This window comes from Spermophilus citellus (genome assembly GCF_964194105.1).
Source record: "Spermophilus citellus genome assembly, chromosome: 10".
Classification (NCBI taxonomy): Eukaryota; Metazoa; Chordata; class Mammalia; order Rodentia; family Sciuridae; genus Spermophilus; species Spermophilus citellus.
The window spans coordinates 62,608,918-62,627,446 of NC_138197.1; the positions used below are offsets into that span (position 1 = coordinate 62,608,918).

Sequence of the window (18,529 nt, forward strand, 5' to 3'; positions counted from 1 at the left end):
TGCTTGCCTAAGCATGAATGAGGCCCCAGGTTCAATTCCCAGCACCACAAAAAGGGAGAAAAAGGTGGGGGTGGGGGGTGGGGGTGGGTTCTTTTGAATTATCATACAAGATAAACTAAGGAGTTGAATATAAATAACTTTTGAAACAAAATACTTACCAAAATTCTTTGTGATTTTTATACAAAAATCATGAAAAGAAAATCTTAAAATCTAACATGCAATATAAATAAGCATTAACTTCTAAAATAAAATTTTAAATAGTGGTTTAAAATATCCCACCTTTGACCACAGACTCCATGAATCCAAAAATCAATTCCCATAATAATCGAGAAAGATTAAATAGTGTAAAGAAAATATTCGTTATCAATGGCTAAAGCAGAATAATATTGTTCTAAGAGTTCATTAAAAACTCAGTAATACAGACAATATATATAACAAAATATTTTTAAAAGCTAAACAAGTATGGAAATACCATCAATCAATAATGAACTAAATCCAAATAATAAGCTAACACTTTATTCTAATAAGTGGCAAAATTATGACATCCAATAATCAAAGGTTATGATGACCCCAGTACACACATAATGCTGGTGCTGACTTGTATCCATGAAATTTTTTTATAACATGCTTAGTGTGTTCTCTTTCATTCTTTTTAACAAATTTTTTAACTCTTATGTTTTGTATTTTCTAGTTAATTTTTTTACCTTTTCATTACAACAGACTCTTATCAGTTTCAATACATTAGTTTTTTTATGACTTGAACTTTTTTTAAAAATAATTAGTTCTTTTAAAATATTTAATCTTGGTGGATGTTGTAGCACATACATGTAATCCCAGTGACTCAGAAGGCTTAGGCAAGAGGATCACAGGTTTGAGGTCAGCCTCAGCAACTTAGCAAAATCTTAAACAACTTAGTGAGACCCTGTCTCAAAAAATTAAAAGGACTGGGAATGTAGCTCAGTGGTTAAGCATCTCTGGGTTTAATTCCCAGTACCATTTTTTTTTTAAATTTAAATTAAATTTTTAAAAAGCATGGGGATTGCTTAAGTAGAAAACACCCAGGACTACTAAGGAGGTTTACTACACAAACACTTGAACCAGTCTCAAAGTGTTGGAGAAACTGTCCCATACCAACGATCCTCTTGACCATGGTATTCACTGGTCACCCAACACCTTTCTAGGGCATGGGGTTTCAACACCACGTGCTATCACTAGGCCAAGGGCAGAAATGGATAGAGATTCATAATTACAATAGATAAAGTGTAAGAGCTCAGGAGATGTGGAAAAGGGAAGTACAGTCAGCAGTGAAGGAAGATGACACAGTGTGGCACCAAGCGATGAGCAGGACCGCACAACAGCTAGGGAGCAGGAGGGCAGAGGTAGCCAGAAGCAGTGGCATGAAAGCAGACACACAAGAAGAACCACAAGACACACAAGAGTGCTTATGTGTGGACAAAACCAGTCACAAACCATAATTTAAAACACAGAAAAGGAAGATCTGAGAAGCTAGGCCACGAATTCAAGTTTGAAAATGAGTCTCTGAGACATCCGAACTTGCAAAGTGAAAATTACCAACATGCAGCTAGAAATACTGGTCCCTGAGAGGAACTTGAAGTGGAGACATCAGTTGCCTATGTTCATGAATAGCTAGATAGGAAGTTTATTCTTTTTTCTTTCTTTCTTTTTCTTTTTTTTTTTTTTGGTTTTTAGAGAATGAACCCAGGGGTGCTCTACCACTGAGCCACATCCCCAGTCCTTTTTATGTTTTATTATGAGATAGGGTCTCACGAAGTTGCCTGGGCTGGTCTCAAACTTTTGATCCTCTTGCATCAGCCTCCTGAGTAGCAGGGATTACATGCATACACAACCATACCCAGTTTTGCTATTGTTGTTTGTTTTTTTAAAATAAAGAAAGCCAGTAGGTGGGTACTCTTATAAGTTTCCTGGCAATGGGCAAAATAAATTGGCAAAGGCTTGAAGTTTTAGCAAAGATGGGAGGAAAGGAATACTAATCAAAAGGTACAAAGTTCCAGCCAGAGAGGATTAAAAAGTTTCAAGATTAATTGCACTGCAAAGTGACCACAGCTACTAGTAATTTATTATTTCAAAATTGCTAAAAGATTTTACATGTTCGCACTATAAAAATAATGATAAATGTGAGGTGACAGATGTTGATTAGCTTGATATAATCATTCCACACCCTATGCACAGATCAGAACATCACATTGTACCCTTTAAATGGAAACAATCATTGTCAGTTTAGATAAAAGCTTAAATTTTTTTTAAAGAGAGAGAGAGAGAGAGAGAGAGAGAGAGAGAATTTCTTAATATTTATTTTTTAGTTTTCGGCAAACACAACATCTTTGTTTGTCTGTGATGCTAAGGATCGAACCCGGGCCGAATGCATGCCAGGACAGCGCGCTACTGCTTGAGCCACATCCCCAGCCCAAAAGCTTAAAATTTTAAATGCAACTCTTCCTACCTAGAAAGCTTTACCTCCCCCATCCTTGAACCAGGCTAATTTTCTGTTCATCAACTGGTCTCCCACAATAGAAAACCTTCCCTGATGTCTTGTGACTCATCACAGCTATAAATTATCTCCCTCTAATGTAATTTCAGGTTCACTACTGTATACACTAGAATGAAAGCTCCAAAAGAATGGACCCACATTAACCTTACTCAGGAGCAGTCATTAGTACCAACAATGGAGTCTGATAAACAGAATGAGTAGAATTGAAGTTTAAATTAATAATAAAAATACAATAGCCAGGCATGGTGGTGGTGCATGCCTATAATCCCAGGGGCTTGGGAGGCTGAGATAGAAGGATCTCAAGCTCAAAGCCAGCCTTAGCAATGTATCGAGGCCCTAAGCAACTGGTTGAGACACTGTCTCTAAATAAAATACAAAAAAGGGCTGAGGATGTGGTTCAGTGGTTAAGTGCCCTTAAGTTCAATCCCCAATACAAATAATAATAATAATAATAATAATAATAATAATAATAATAGATGACTCTCAAAAGAAATTTACTCTCTGGAAGGGCATTTTCATGGAAATAGTCTGAAAGCTACTGCCTTATCCCATTCCTATTCCTATCAACACTTGTTTCTCTCATTGAAGATTAGAACAGGAATGGATCCAAGAGGTCAGCCAATCCAGTACCTTCTTTATACAAAAGTTAACAAAGCCAAATTCTGCAATAATTTCAAAGGGCAATAAACGATGTCATATTATTTACTCCTTCAGTAAATTTGTCTTTATCATCACATTCCCCTATATTCAATCTCTCTGCTAAAAATTAATATAATCCTTCCCAATCGTCCCATCCACCCATGTTTTTTCAATACACCAGCTTTAAATTAGGTAACTGCAATATATATGTGCATACCATGTGTATGTGTGTGTGTGTATATATATATCTAGACACACATACCTGTTTATCACCTGTTATCAAAGGTTAGATCATAAATTCTCCTAAAAATAATGGTTTACCTTAATAACATCTAAAAATATTTAGACTATTTCTATACAGAATGTACTAAAAGTTAGTGATAACCATAAATAAGAAAAGGGAATAGAAAATCCAATCAGAAATGAATTATTTACTTGTATAATATTAAGTTACAAGAAAAGAAACACTTTCATGTTCTATTACAGTGTGAGGTTTTAGTATTTACTATCTAATCTTACCTACACTGATCTATCAATTAAATATTAAGTGCCTACCTAAAAGCCGCTTCCCAAAAGCAGTTCATTCCACAAACATCAGAGGGCAGCATCCAATAGGGATTCCAGTAACACAGAGAGAAATCTTTACACCTAACAGAGCAAGACAGAAATAAGAGTCCTATGTGAGTATTTCAATTGGTAACTAACAAGGAATTCACTGAGTAATACGATAACTTACTGTTCTGTTTTACAATAACAACAACAACAACAACAACAACAACAACAAAACCCTGCAAATCTAAGTTGCTATGTGAACTTGAAGATTTATTTTTTTTCTAGAAAATTGATTTCTCCCTTATTTAGGGTCCTATTATTTATTTATTTATTTGGTACTGAGAATTTTTAACTCAGGGGTGCTTTACCACTAAGCTACATTGCTTTAATTTTTTTTCTTTTTTTTTAATTTTGAGGCAGGCTCTTACTAAGTTGCTTAGGGCCTCACTAATTTGCTGAGGCTGGCCTCAAATTTGTAATCTTCCTGCCTCTGCCTCCTGAGTCATAGGTGTGTACCACTGTGCCTGGTAAGTTACCATTATTTTAAATAAAACTTTATAACCTTTAGTTTAGATTATACTACAAAATGGAAAACAGTTTTCTAATCAGGAACTCTCTTCATGTATTAAAATTCTCCCCTCAGATGACACAGACAATATCTATTTTTTTCTTCATGGACTATGCATACAAACCTAGAACAAAATCCATTTCATCCAAAAAATTTTTGCTTATCATGAATTCAAATTAAAATGTCCCAAATTTCTGGTGGAAAGGGAAAAAACGATCTTTAAACACTTTTAAATGAACCCTCAACTCTAGCTACTTGCATGGTGTTTTAAACTAAAAAATAAGAAATCATGCTAATATTCATGGCTCAGTTTCATTTTTACATTATCTCGGTTTCACTATATCACACAGCTAGAATGGAGGATCAAGTATGGTCCTCCTTCTTAAGATTATAGGGTAGAGCTTTAAAAAAGCCCCATGTTACAAAAAGTATGTTCTTTACCATTATTTCTTTTCAAAACAATCATCTAAAATTCACTACAATGGAGGTCTGGGTACTGACGAACGTGTGTATGAAGTCAGGGTAAAACACTCAACTAGACTACTTCCAAACTCATTACCATGTAGCTTTGCTTTCTCTCACTATTCAATTATAAATTACTGTTCTTATATCAAAAGGTCTATAAAATTTCAGGTTTGCCAATACCTTTAATCACTTTTCTCGAGAACTGTCAAGGGGTTCTCAGCCCTGAAGGTGTAATAAACACTCACAGAGCCCCACACAGACCAGTGAAATCAAAATCTCTGAAAACAGGGTCTGACAATGGTGGTTTTTAAAATGCCAAGAAATTCTGTATACTATTTCATAAAGAACTACAAATTTGGAATTTTAAAATCAATAGAGAAAAGTTAAGCTATAATTTGTTTTCCTTTAAAAGACACCATTTTCTAGGAAACAAAAAATCATATTTTTAAAAGGTTGATCAGTTAGGAAAACAAAATGTGAACATATCATTACCACTTGATTAGAAAACCTGTTTGTGTGCCCTCCTGGGCATGGTCTTGTATGTTTAAAACCTCACACTTCGTACCAGGGAGTCAAGCTCAGCAGCACCTTAACAACTAACACAGTTCTTTCACATTCAAGTGCTTTCACATCTATTTAAGCATCAAACAAACCTGTTAAGTTAGATAACTATCTCCACCTTTCAGATACAGACATCATCATGCTGTTATTTCAACAAATGTACAATTTATTTACATGCAACTTGGTTCTATGAAAAAAAAAAACAACAATTATAACTAAACATTATTCCATCCTGTTTCCAAATCTACCTGAACCTAAGGTTACCTGTTAGAAATGGAGACACAGGATCCTACTCCTAGTTAACCAAGAATCTCAAGATGAATGGCCTGATAAGCTGAATTTTTAAGTAATACCCCAGATAAGTCTTAAGGTCAGACCTGAATGAGAAATACTGTTAATCATGGGATATCTAGAGTCAAGTTGGAATTTTTAATCAAAAGTATTGATACTTGGGGCTGAGGCTGTGGCTCAGTGGTAGCATACTTGCCTGGCATGTGTGAGGCACTGAGTTCGATTCTCAGCACTGTGTATAAATAAATAAAATAAAGGTCTATCAACAACTAAAAAAGGAAGAAATTTTTTTAAAAAGTATTTATACTGAGGGGGCTGGGGCTGTGGCTTGGTGGTAGAGTGCTCACCTAGCACATGTGAGGCCCTGGGTTCAATCCTCAGCACCACATAAAAGAATAAGTAAACAAAATAAAAGTATTGTATCCATCTACAACTAAAATTTAGGGGAAAAAAAGGTATTGATACTAGTTTACCTAGTATGCAAGAGGCCCCAGGTGTGATGCCTAGCACACACACATCACATCCTGGCTCCTCAAAGGTATTGATACTTCTTTTATCATTCTGTTTATTTACCAGAACTTACATAGATCTTTAAAATTTAAAATTTGTATATTTATAAATGCTTCGATCAATACATGTTCATTAAGCACAATTTTTAAAAATGTAAAAGCCTAATAAATCACCCACCACTGTTAACATTTTGACATCTTTGCTATCAATATTTTAAAAATTTCTGCCCACAAATATTTGTCTAGGAAAAGTTCACAGGCATGTTGCCAACATGGAGAAGCTGCTGAAATTACTTAAGTTTCATTAGAATCAAGAAACATGCCTGTGAGCTGGAAAGCACACCCCAAACCTGTCATAAGGTTGCACCCACCCGGGAGCTTCTGACTCAGGGGATCCTTTGCAGTTTTACAATTAAACTACACTGTAAGGCAGAGTTTTTAAAAAGTTGATTCAAGAGCCTGGAATGTTAGAGCACGCCTGTCATCCCAGCTACTCCAGAGGCCAAGGGAGGAGGGTCACAAGTTCCAGGCCAGACTGAGCAACTTAGCCAGACCCTGTCTCAAAATGAAATAAAAAGGCTGAAGATGAAGCTCACTGATAGAGCACCCCTGGGTTCAGACCCCAGTACATAAAAAACAAACAAAAAAATGATACAAAATGGATAAGACATAAACTAGAGAATAAAATTCAATAAGACCAAGGTGTTGGACAACTTAATGATGAGTTTAATTTTCCTGAAGCTTTTAGCCACACCAAGACCCCTGGACTTTTGCTACCATCAAACTTTAGGAGCCAAGTATGGTGGATTAAGGGTGTCACAAACTTGCTGACACAAGAGTTAGGTTCTATCTCCCCTCACCCACGACAGAGACTAACTGCACTAGCAAACAGGGACAGGACAGAGTGTCAATTCCTACGCCCTTGCCTAAAGAACATGGCAACATCCATTGCCTATTTCTTGGTACACACTTGTCTCCATGTTTTAAGAAGTCTAAGGCACGTGGAGAAGTCATTTGAGAGGATGGAGGTCAACAGCCCCAGCTGGGCTCTCAGCCAAAAGCCAGCAGCAACTACCAGCCATGTGAAAGGGCCACTTGCTGCATCATTCTCATCTACCGACCTACTAGGTCCATCTCAATCAAACATAAGCATCACAGTCCTCCTCTCAACGCCAAGTTCCACTTTCCTCCATACAATCACACAATAAATAAAAATCTACTGCATGACCACATACACAGGCAAAACAATGGAAACACAATCGTGAGTAAAATGGGCATGGGTCATTGCGGTCAGTAGAGAATAAGAGTCATCTTGGATGTTGCCTTGTGGGAGACCTAAGCCAATACCCAATTCTTCAACTCCAGGACTTGTACTTCCTATTACCTTCAGTTAAAAATAACATATCCTAGCCTTTGTCAACACCTGAAACTGCAATCCTAAACTCCAATATCTCATTTCAGACTAGTCTCTACTCTAATTCTCCATATTCCATTAGAGACTCACACCTCCACTCATATGCCTCCTAAGTATAAGCTCCTTCTTGTACCTTATTTCTGTCCCTACTCAGACTAGACCATATAGCTCATCTGTTCACTTTCCTAGAGCTACAACTTCTACCTCACTCTTTAACCATACCTTTCCACTAAAATCCCAAATTGAAACCAATCCATTCATTCACTTTCTCAGGTGACTATCGAACAACTAAGGATGACTACGCTGATTAGTGGAACTATAAACTCACTGTCTCCTTGGATTGCCCCTCAGGTTACTATCAACTCCATATGCATTCCACTCTACTGGCCATCTTCTCAGAGGAGTCTATAAAGACCTCCTTGCCCTTTTTTCTCCTTAATCAATATCCACATGTACAATCATTCATCCTCTACTCTTATCTATTATACAAACATATTCATCACCACATGACCTGCCTGTCTCTAAAAGGAAGAAGTAAATACCTCTGCCTCATTCTTTGACTTTGACCTTTTTCCAGGGACTTGCTCTGGTCAATGTAATGTGAACAGACAAGATATCACAGTATTAGAGCAGAAGCTTCAAATCAGATTGTGAAATTCAACCCAGCCCATCACTCTTCCCCTGCCATTAAACTAGGCATATTCAATAGACTGCTTCCTCAGTCTGGGTCCTAGGATAAGATGATACATAATGCAGGTTCATAGCCATGAACATGTAAACAGCTACAATAAATAAATGTTGTGAGAAACTGATGAGATGTTTAGAGTTTTTACAAACCAAAAAATAATAATATCATAATTCCCTTTTAAATTATACAACTCGGGCTAGGGTTGTGGCTCAGTGGTAAAGCACTTGCCTCACATGTATGAGGCACTGGGTTGGATTCTCAGCACCGCATATAAATAAATGAATAAACTAAAGGTCCATCAACAACTACAAAAAAATATTTTTCAAAAATTATACAACTCAGTGGTTTTATTATATTCACAGAGTGTGTAGCCATGATCCATCAGTTCTACTCCTTAGGTGGATGCTCAAAAGAACTAAAAACATTTTACGTTCACAGAAAAATTACATATGAATGTTTAGAACACCATTATTCATAAGAGTCAAAAAGTATAAAACCACTCAAATGTCCATTAACTAATGAATAAACAAAAGGTGGTACATCCATTCAATAAAATATTATTTGCCTATAAAAAAGAATGAAGTGATACATGCTACAGTAGTTGAACCTTGAAAACACTAAGAGGGCTGGGGTTGTGGCTTAGTGATAGAGCACTTGCCTAGCACACATTAAGCAATGGGTTCAATCCTCAGCACCACATAAAAATAAATAAAATAAAAAAGAAAACACTTAGAGGCTAAACTCAAAAGGCCACATTTTGTGTGATTCAATTATGTGAAATGCCCAGACAAACATATGAAGACAGAAAGCAGATTTGCAATTGCCTAGGGCTGAGGACTTGAGAAGTGGAATGAGGAGTTAACTGCTAATGAATACAGGGTTTCTTTGGGGGATGACAATCAACTCAACACAGGAGACAAATATGCACAGAAATAGTCAAGTTTTAGTAAAATTTCTTGACCATAATTACATAGCAGGAAAAAAAAATACAGAATGAAGAAAGAATTTTCTTTTCTTTATTGGAATATAAAAACATACGCACTTGTCAAGTATAGTGGTACATGCCTGTAATCCCAGCTACTGGGGAAGATGAGGCAGGAGGATCACAAGCTTCAGGACAGCTTCAGCAAGTAGCAAAACACTGTCTCAAAAAATAAAATAAGGATGCAGTGGTGCACACCTGTAATCCCAGTGACTCAGGAGGCTGAGGCAAAAAGATCACAAGTTCAAAGCCAGCCTCAGTAACTAAGCAAGGCCTAAGTAACTTAATGAGACACTGTCTCAAAACATAAAAAAGAGCTGGGATGTGGCTCAGTGGTTAAATGCCCCTGGGTTCAATCCCCAGTATCAAAAATAAAAATTAAAATAAAATTAAAAGGGCTGGGGATGTAACTCAGTGATAAAACAAGGTAAATTTTCAACATAAGGGGAAAAAACACAAGAAAATATGCAGTAAAATACACAGACTGCTCACCATTAAAGAAAAAAAAATCATAAAACACTAAGCTACTGGGGCTGGAGACATAGCTCAGTTGATAGAGTGCTTGCCTAGCATGCACAGGCCCTCACTTCAATCTCCAGCACCAAAACAAACAAACAAACACTGCTGACAAGAAGTGGAATCATTTGTTTAGTTTCTTAACTCCCAAATATCCATTCTCACACTTATGAAAAACTGGTTTTGAAGATTGAGACACAGTAGAAACTGAAAAAGAATTCACTATGTACCAGTAACTTGTTACAAGCAATAAAGTTAGGAAAAGCAACCAATCTGAACACAGTGGTTGTACTTGCAGGGTGGTGGTGGAGGTGGTGGAGATGATAGTAGCAGTAGCAGCAGCAGCAGTAGTAGTAGTAGTAGTAGTAAGAGTAGTAAGAGTAATAATAATGTTTTAAAATAGTAGAAAAGTAAAGGTAATTATCAAGGTTTTGGTTATTAAGGCTTATAACTGCTCAAAATGGAATACTAGATGTTCAACATTTAAAGTGGTAACTCCACTAAATAATATTAATGGGAGCTGATTGGTGGTGCATGCCTATAAACCCAGGAGGCTGAGACAGAAGATTCACAAATTTAAGGCCAGCCTCAGCAACTTGGTGAGAAAGTGTCTCAAAATAAAAAATAAAAAGAGCTAGCAATGTAGCCACTGGCAGAGCACCCCTGGTTCAATATCCAGTAAAACACACACACACACACACACACACACACACACACACACACACAAATATGAATGGATAAATAAAATGTGATATAAACCCAGGAATGGTGGTACACACCTGTAATTCCGGAAAGTCAGAAAGTTAAGGCAGGAGGATCATAAGCTCAAGGCCAGCCTCAGCAACTTAGCAAGGCCCTTAACAACTTGGCAAGACCCTGTCTCAGAATAAAGAATAAAAAATAAAAAAGGGTTGGGGATGTGGCTCAGTGGTTAAGCACCCCCGTATTCAATCCCCAATACCAAAAATAGATAGATAGATGATAGATAGATTGATAGATAGGTAGATAAGTAAGTAAGGTATACGTACACAATGAAGTTTTACCCAGCCATAAAAAAGAATGAAATATGTCACTTGCTGGAATAGCTGGTACTGGAAAACACCATGCTAAGTGAAATAAGTCAGACTCAGAAAATCAAGTGTTGAATGTTTTCTCTCATCTGAGGAAGCTAGAGGAAAAAAAGGAATCTCATGAAAATAGAAGGGAGACCAGTAGAAGAGAGGAAAGAGATCCAGGCAGAGAAAGAAGAGAAAGGGCAATGCTAGGGAATGAAAATTAAGCTATGTACATGTAACTGAATCCCACTTTTATGTATAATTATAATGCACCAATTTAAAAAATGGATTAGAGAAAGAGGATCAAAGGGAAGGAAAGGAAAGGAGAGGTATTAAGGAATAAAATCCACCAAATTATGTTATATACACATATAAACATATCACAAGGAACCCCATTTTATGTATGATTTAAATGTGCCAATTGAAAAACAGAGGGAGACCTGTAGAACAGAGAAAGAGGATCAGGAGAAATGAGGAAGAGACATACAGAAAATGAGACTGATCAAATTATGTGTGTGTATGAACAAGTCACAATGAATCCCACTATGTATAATAATGATGCACCAATAAAAAACATAAAAATGCAAAAGTAAATAATCAGAGTCTTGAATCAGGATGTGGAGCTCAGTGGTAGAGTGATTACCTAGGATGCTCAAGGCTCTGGGTTCAAGGATCAGCCCACAAAATAATAATAAAAGAGTCATAATATCTTAGGAGTTTGCCTGACCTTAATGAAATCATAGGGTAAAAATGTGACAATTCAGCTTTTCTATGTCGTTCCTCTGTCCACACGACTGTTTTGCATGCAAATGTAGAGAAACATTCTTTACCACTTTATTTTTTTTTTCCTGGTACTGAGGATTGAACCCTTCAGCACTGAGCTTTATTTCCAGCCCTTTTTGGTTTGTTTTTGTTGTCATTTTTGTTTTCGTTTTGTTTTGAGACGGGGTCTCCCTAAATTGCTGAGGTTGGTCTCCAACTTGCAGTCACTGTGCCCAGCACCTTCACCAAATTTGTGTGAAGACTTATATACATTTAATTTTAAGTTATACTTAAACTTCATTTAAAACAAGAAGTAAAGTCCCACATGGTGGCGAATGCCTGTAATCCCAGCTACTTGGGAGGTTAAAGCAGGATGATCACAAATTCGAAGACAACCTTCAAAACTTAGAGGGGCCCAAAGCAATTTAGGAAGATCCTGTCTCAAAATTTAAAATAAAGGGTCTGGGATTGTAGCTCAGTGGTAGAGCACTTACTTAGCATGTGTGAGGCCCTGGGTTTGATCCTCAGCACCACATAAAATTAATAAATAAAATAAAGGTATTGTTTCCATCTACAACTAAATATATTTTTTTAAAAAATTAAAATAAAAAGGGTTGAAGATGTGGCTCAATGGTACAGTGCCCCGGGGTTCAATCCTTAGCACACACACACACACACACACACAAAAAAAAAAAAAAAAAAAAAAAAGGAAGAGAGAAGTAATGCTACAAGAGGACCTATAAAGTACAGCATTTCACAGGCTGAGGTTGTGGCTCAATTCTCAGCACCACGTAAAAATAAAGGTATTGCATACATCTACAACTAAAAAAAAAAAACTGTTAAAAAAAAGTACAGCATTTCAGCTGACTCAACTTTCACACATCAAACTTAGCTTTATTAAATATTTATTAAAACTAAGCCTCTTTCTAAAATTCTTTTTTTTTTTTTTTTTTTTTTTGGTACCAGGGATTGAACTCAGGGGCTCCCAACCACTGAGCCACATCCCCCAGCCCTACTTCCTATTTTATTTAGAGACAGAGTCTCACTGAGTTGCTCAGGGCCTTTGGTTTGCTGAGGCTGGCTTTGAACTTGTTATCCTCCTGCTCAGCCTCTGGAGCCGCTGAGATTATAAGCATGAGCCACCACGCCTAGCTTTTCTAAATTTCTAATAAAGTAACTTTGTTAAAATTAGCTGGACAAGCAGATTTATAAAAATCCGTCACAAATATTTGAGACAAAGTAATAAAAGTGAATGTTACTCTATCAAACTGACATGCTAGTATTATACTTTGAAGTTTTTTTAATGTTTGATTAATGTTTTGCATCCTGCCTGGCACTGTATGTAGCACATGCCTCTAATTCCAGCGACTCCCAGAGATTTGTGAGGCGGAGACAAGAGAATCAAAAATTTGAGGCCAGGGTCCGGGGTTGTGGCTCCGCAAAAGAGCGCTTGCCTAGCACTGGGTTCGATTCTCAACCACATATAAACAAATAAATAAATAAAGGTCCACCAATAACTAATAAAAATATTTTTAAAAAATTCGAGGCCGACGTGGGCAATTTAGCAAGACTCTGTTTTTTTAAAATAAAAAGAGCTGGAGATGTGCGTCAGTGATAGAGCACCCCGGGTTCAATCGCAGTTCAAATAAAAAGAAAAAAAAAAAAACAAACAGAAAAATTGCAGCCTTACAATTCTATCCACTATTTCATAACTTAAAGGCCTCATAATAAGGTAATAGTTCAGAAATAGTTTAGCTTCCCTCTATCATTTTTCATGAGCTGATTCAAATATTCAGCCATTAACCCAATTTTGGTAAACCTGGCTCTGGAAGTAGTTCTGCTTATGAATACGAAGTCCTGAATCCTATGAACTTCTCTGACTCATCAAATCAGAGAGTAAAAATGTGATAATCCATTTTTCAATGCTACTCCTCTGCCTAAACATCCCCCTTTCATCCCGGAAATGACCAACACCTCTCAGAAGATGTTCGACAAGAGCTTAAAGTTGACCTAGACTTCCTCCTCCTAATCCTACACCTTGCCATATAAAAGCTTTTACCTTTTACTAATGAGCACTTCCGGTCACTGCCAGAGAAGTGTGGGTGCCCATCTATCAAGGAGTGCGAAACGCTCAGATTTTAAGTATTAATATGTTGCTAAAAAAAAAAATTCTGTTTTCAATTTAAATCTCATGTTGATTCCATCTCTGGCAGTGATTTGTGCAAATCTGCCAGAGTCGCTGCTTCACAAACATGGATTTTCAAGAGAGGTTTCTTCATTCCATCCCACAAGTTATCTTGAGCCTGCTAAGTATCGCTTATTTTTACCTTTCTGTTAAGTTTAAGAATAAACCGAGTGTTTAAAAAAATTCATAACGTGCACACATGCCATCTCCAGATTTAACTAATCGTCTCTATTAATGAAAACTCCAAGCATTAACACACGAAAATTAGACAATCCTTTTGGGGGGGGGGAGGAGGTACTGAGTAGGGCGCCAGTCTGTTTAAATATCTCAACTTCAACTCCATGGAAACAAGAGGGAATTCCCACTAGTAAAACAGCAAATAATAAGTGAAAGCACCATTCATTTTCAACAAATCTTTTTTAAAGTTGCAGATTAAATTCGATTTCTAATTTCTGTCTTATAAAGCACATAAAGACTGGGTCAAAAGGCAAACGGCGTGGGGTTCTCGGAGGTGGGAGCAGCGCCGGGCTCACCCCCCGCTGGAAGGGAAGGAGGGAAATGAGTGAAGGGGGTGCGAGCCCGCGGCAAAGAAGCGGGAGGCCGAGACCGACCCTCAAGCAGCTCGGGCCAGGCCGCGCCCGGAGCCCCCGAGCCCGCCGCCCAGTCGCGGCCCCCAGACCCGAGGTGGCCCGTACCTGTCCGACCGGCCGGGACGCGCCGCGGGGCCCGCGCTGCCCGCCCCTCTCCCGACACCCCGTCCGCCGTCCGCGAGCCAGGAAGCCGCTGCGGCCTGCGGCTTCCAGCCACCGCCGCCCGCTCCTTCCTCCAGGGACACTGCGAGCTGGCTGAAGGCGTAGAGCAGCGAGCAGAAGCCGCAGGCCAGACACAGCACCACGACGCGCAGGTAGCGCCGCATCGCCCCGGTCCCAGTCCCGCGCCGCGGCCGCCTCCGTCGTCGCCGCCACCGCCGCCGCGCCCGCCCGGGCGAACTGGAGTGGAGCGAGCAGCAGCGCGCAGCCGCGGGTGCAACAAGTTCCTCCTCCGCCACCGCCCCGAGCCCGCCCCCCTTCCTTTCTCCCCTGGCCTCCCCGCCCACCACCTAAGAGAGCGCGGCCGCGGCGCCCCAGTCGGCCGACAGCCGCCCGGAAGCCGGGACGCCTCCTCCGCCGCCGCGCGCCCGGCCCTGCCCCGCCCCGCGGCCCCGGAGCGGCCCGACGCGCCAGCGCGCTGGGCGCTGGAGGACTGGCGATCGGGTGCCCAGGACGCGGGACGCGGCGGCGGGGTCTGGGCCGTCTCTGAGCCCCTGGCAGGGAGGGCGGAGGCTCTGAACAGCGCCGGAGAAAAGTGTGGAGAAAGTAACAGGGCTCTAGAGGCAGTTGACCTAAATTCAAATTCTGGTTCTAACACGGTAATTTGTAACGTTGAGCAACCTAAAATTCTCTGAGCATGTTTCTTCGCCTCTCAAATGGAGATACTGTCACCATCATAGGGTGATTGTAAAGATGGAATTGTTTAACTCGTTAAAAGTATTTAGAAATCTAATATTTAGAGGGCGCTTAACTAAGCCCTTTCATGTGCTGTCCTCCTTAGCAGGTCATCCTTGGCCTCTAGGTTTCTATAGGGTTTGTAGAAGCCATTTCACTCAAATACCTTTCTGCCTCCTAAAGTTCATAATGCGATATATCTAACTTGCCTCCAAACGGGCTGTAATTTTACCTGACATCCTTTTGGCTTTACTTACAACTCACCATTTGCATATCCAAAACAAAATTAGTGTTCTCCCCAAAAAGCTTCTCCTTCCTTTTGCGTTTCTTCTCTCTCTTCTTCAGCTGTTTCCACCCAGTTCATTCTTTGATTTGACCGTCTATAAAGCATCTTTACGCGCCCAGCAATGTGTGAGAACCTTGAGGTATAATGAAGCCTAGTGGTGATGTGAGTGGGAAGGTGTATACTTCGGAAATGAATGAAACATTAGACACGTTGGGATACAGACTTATAAGGGTGTGAGCACACATCCAAAGGTGTAATCAGACCTGAAAACGTAGTCAAAAACAGACTTCTTCAAAGCAAAGTTAGCTCTGGAGTTTGGGGAAGAGAGGTATAAGGCAAGTAATTCTAGACTAAGGGGTCAATGAAACACCCTCTTGTGTTTAGGGAACTGAAACCTATGATACTAGCAGCTAAGTGAAAACAAGAGAATAAGATGAGTGAAAAGACAGCAGAAATCGAAGAGGCCCGATATTTGAGTGCCTTGCTTAGTTTACCAAGGAGTTTGAACTTAATCTACCAAACAATGGTGAATCACTGAAGAGTTTTAAAAGTAAAATAGTAACATGATCACTTTTGCATTTTAGGGAGCAGATTCTGGCTGCAGTGGAAGCTGGAACAAAGATTTGAGAGATTGGAGAAAGCAGCTCCAGTGCCAAAAAGGGAAGTTTAAATAGGCGCGGGCGCAAGTACACACAAACATTCTCATTCTCTCTCTCTCTCTCTCTCTCTCTCTCTCTCTCTCTCTCTCTCTCTCTCTCTTTTCAAGGAGAAAAATCATGCTGTTAAATTGTTCAGATTACATCTAGGGCACTGAAAAGTTTGACTATGAAATACAGGGTAGGGAAACTCAATACTACATAGAAGTAGCTATGAATTTCTACACCAAAAAGTTCTCATCCTGTGATTATGGGAAAGTCACTATACAAATTTAAGATTCAGTTTCCTCCCCAATAAAGATTCAATTTCTTCCTTACCTGGCAAAAAAATGAAAATCAGCATGCTATCAAGATGTATAAAGAGAATAAAACGATACATTTGTTCATTCAATAAACATTTATTGAATATTTTCTTCATGCCAGACAAGGGGCTCAGATGCACAGTATTCAGAAATAAAGGATTGTACTTCCCTCAGAGGGGAGACAAGTTGGTTAAAACAATAATAATAAATCTTTCCACTATACCTTACAATTCTTAGAGAAATGAAGATAAACTTAATGAAATACAGAGAATAGTAATAAAAGCATTGATAAGAATGAAAAATTTATGGAGTTGAGGATATACCAAGAAATTAGAGTAAGAGTACTCAAAGAATGTTTAAAAGATGCAAACTGCAATTGTTCTCTATTCCAGTAAAGAAACTACCTTATAATCAAAAATTAAGAACAACTTTTGTACTCCCATGCACCAGATTAAAATACTGAAATGGCACAAAGGAAGGCCAGGAAGTTTTAATTTCTGCAACAATTTGTGGAAAGAGCAGATCCAAAAGAATAATCATTCATTTACTTCACATCAGAGTTCTGGACCATATCATCCTTTAGGTTCCCTTTAATCCTGCAATTATAAAAGAAATTTTGAGAAAAGGGTACATAGGGCATTCTATCTAGAAATGATCTGTCTATCTAGAAATGATCTATTTACCCACATATTAGTTCATCTGTTTTTTTTTGTAGTGTAAGGAGTGAGGTGCAGGCTGGTGTCCCAGATTTTGATCATTTCCAGAAGTCACAAATTGTATGTCTGTATTCATAAAATTAATTTTAAGTATTGTGTGTATGTATTCCTAAGTCTATTTTTCATCTTTAAAACCAGTCTGTTGCTGGACTCAGTGGTACACACCTGTAATCCCACTTACTCAAGAGGCTAAGGCAGGAGGATTGAAGGTTCAAGGTCAGCCTTGGTAACTAAGATCTGTTTCAAAATAAAAAGGGGTAGGGATATAGCTCAGTGGTATAGTGCCCCTGAGTTCAATCCTCAATTACCACCACCACCACCCCCCAAAAAAGAATTAAGATCATCTCTTAATTCTCTAATCACAGGCTGGCTAGATCCAACTTTTTTATCCTTGTTGATCTTCCTTCATCCTACCAAAAAGAGAAGATTTAAGTGAAGGAAATGGAATTTAATAGTAGCAATATTTGTTGTTCAAATTAGGAAACAGATCTCCATGGTCTGGAAAATTCTCTAATTCAGGATTAAACCAAATCCCCAAAATCTTAAATTTAAAACATTAACCTTGAATTTTTTATAGCTATTATATATTAGATATATAATGGGCATTCAGTTAAGCGTGGGGGTTCTTTTTTTTAAATGTCTTCTCTAAATCACTAGAGATTTGGGGTCCTGCTCAGCATTTTCTCATTTCTACCTTTGAATTGACTCTTAAAAATATAATAAAATAAAAAAGACATCCTATGGGAAAACCGTTGAATTCTGTACCTAGAGTAAAACTCAAAAGACTTTTTAATATAACTTCTGCTTTTGTAAATGTCTGCATCATCTAATTTAGTCCTATAACATACCCAGGAAGAGATGGTTTTTTTTTTAGGAAACAATCTCAAATTCAGAGAGGTTCCTTAACCACATGGTTAATAATGAAGATCCATAATTTGAAATTTTTGAAGATCCAAGATGCATGTTGTTTTTCCATTTTACTATGTCATTTCATGATGAAGAAATAATCGCTACATCAAATTATGCCAATTAGAAGTGGAAACAGAAAGAGGATGTTATATGAAAATCTCATTGACTAGTCTTAAAGACTAAAAGGAACTTTACAATCAGAAATATGTGTCACATTAGCTAGGAGAGGTGACTCATGCCTGTAATCCCAGAAACTCTGGAGGCTGAGGCAGAAGGATTAAAAGTTCAAAGTCAGCCTCAGCAACTTAGTGAGGCACTGTCTCAGAAATATGCATCATGTTAGTTGCTGAGCACAAAGAATCAGAAACTCAGACTAAAATCAAAATTTATTCTCACCTGTAGTTGGCTTATATTTCTCCATTTTCCATAGTCCAACTCCTATAGACCTTGTTGGACTGG

The 18,529-nt window shown here is 38.5% G+C and overlaps 1 protein-coding gene across 2 annotated transcripts in view; it reads right to left on the minus strand.

The window, feature by feature from the left end:
• The window catches only part of GXYLT1 (glucoside xylosyltransferase 1), a 39,847-nt gene extending 25,075 nt beyond the window's left edge, over positions 1–14,772 (minus strand). Inside the window, exons 1-2 of one of the 2 annotated variants that reach the window (XM_081311255.1) lie at positions 14,413–14,769; positions 3,725–3,817 (exon numbers count right to left, since the gene is read on the minus strand). In XM_081311255.1, coding sequence (XP_081167381.1) covers positions 3,725–3,817; positions 14,413–14,633 — 314 coding nt within the window. In that variant the 5' untranslated portion in view covers positions 14,634–14,769. Of the gene's footprint in view, positions 1–3,724; positions 3,818–14,412 lie in introns of both variants that reach the window. The other variant, XM_081311256.1, reaches the window with a different exon arrangement.
• Positions 14,773–18,529: the final 3,757 nt, after the last annotated feature.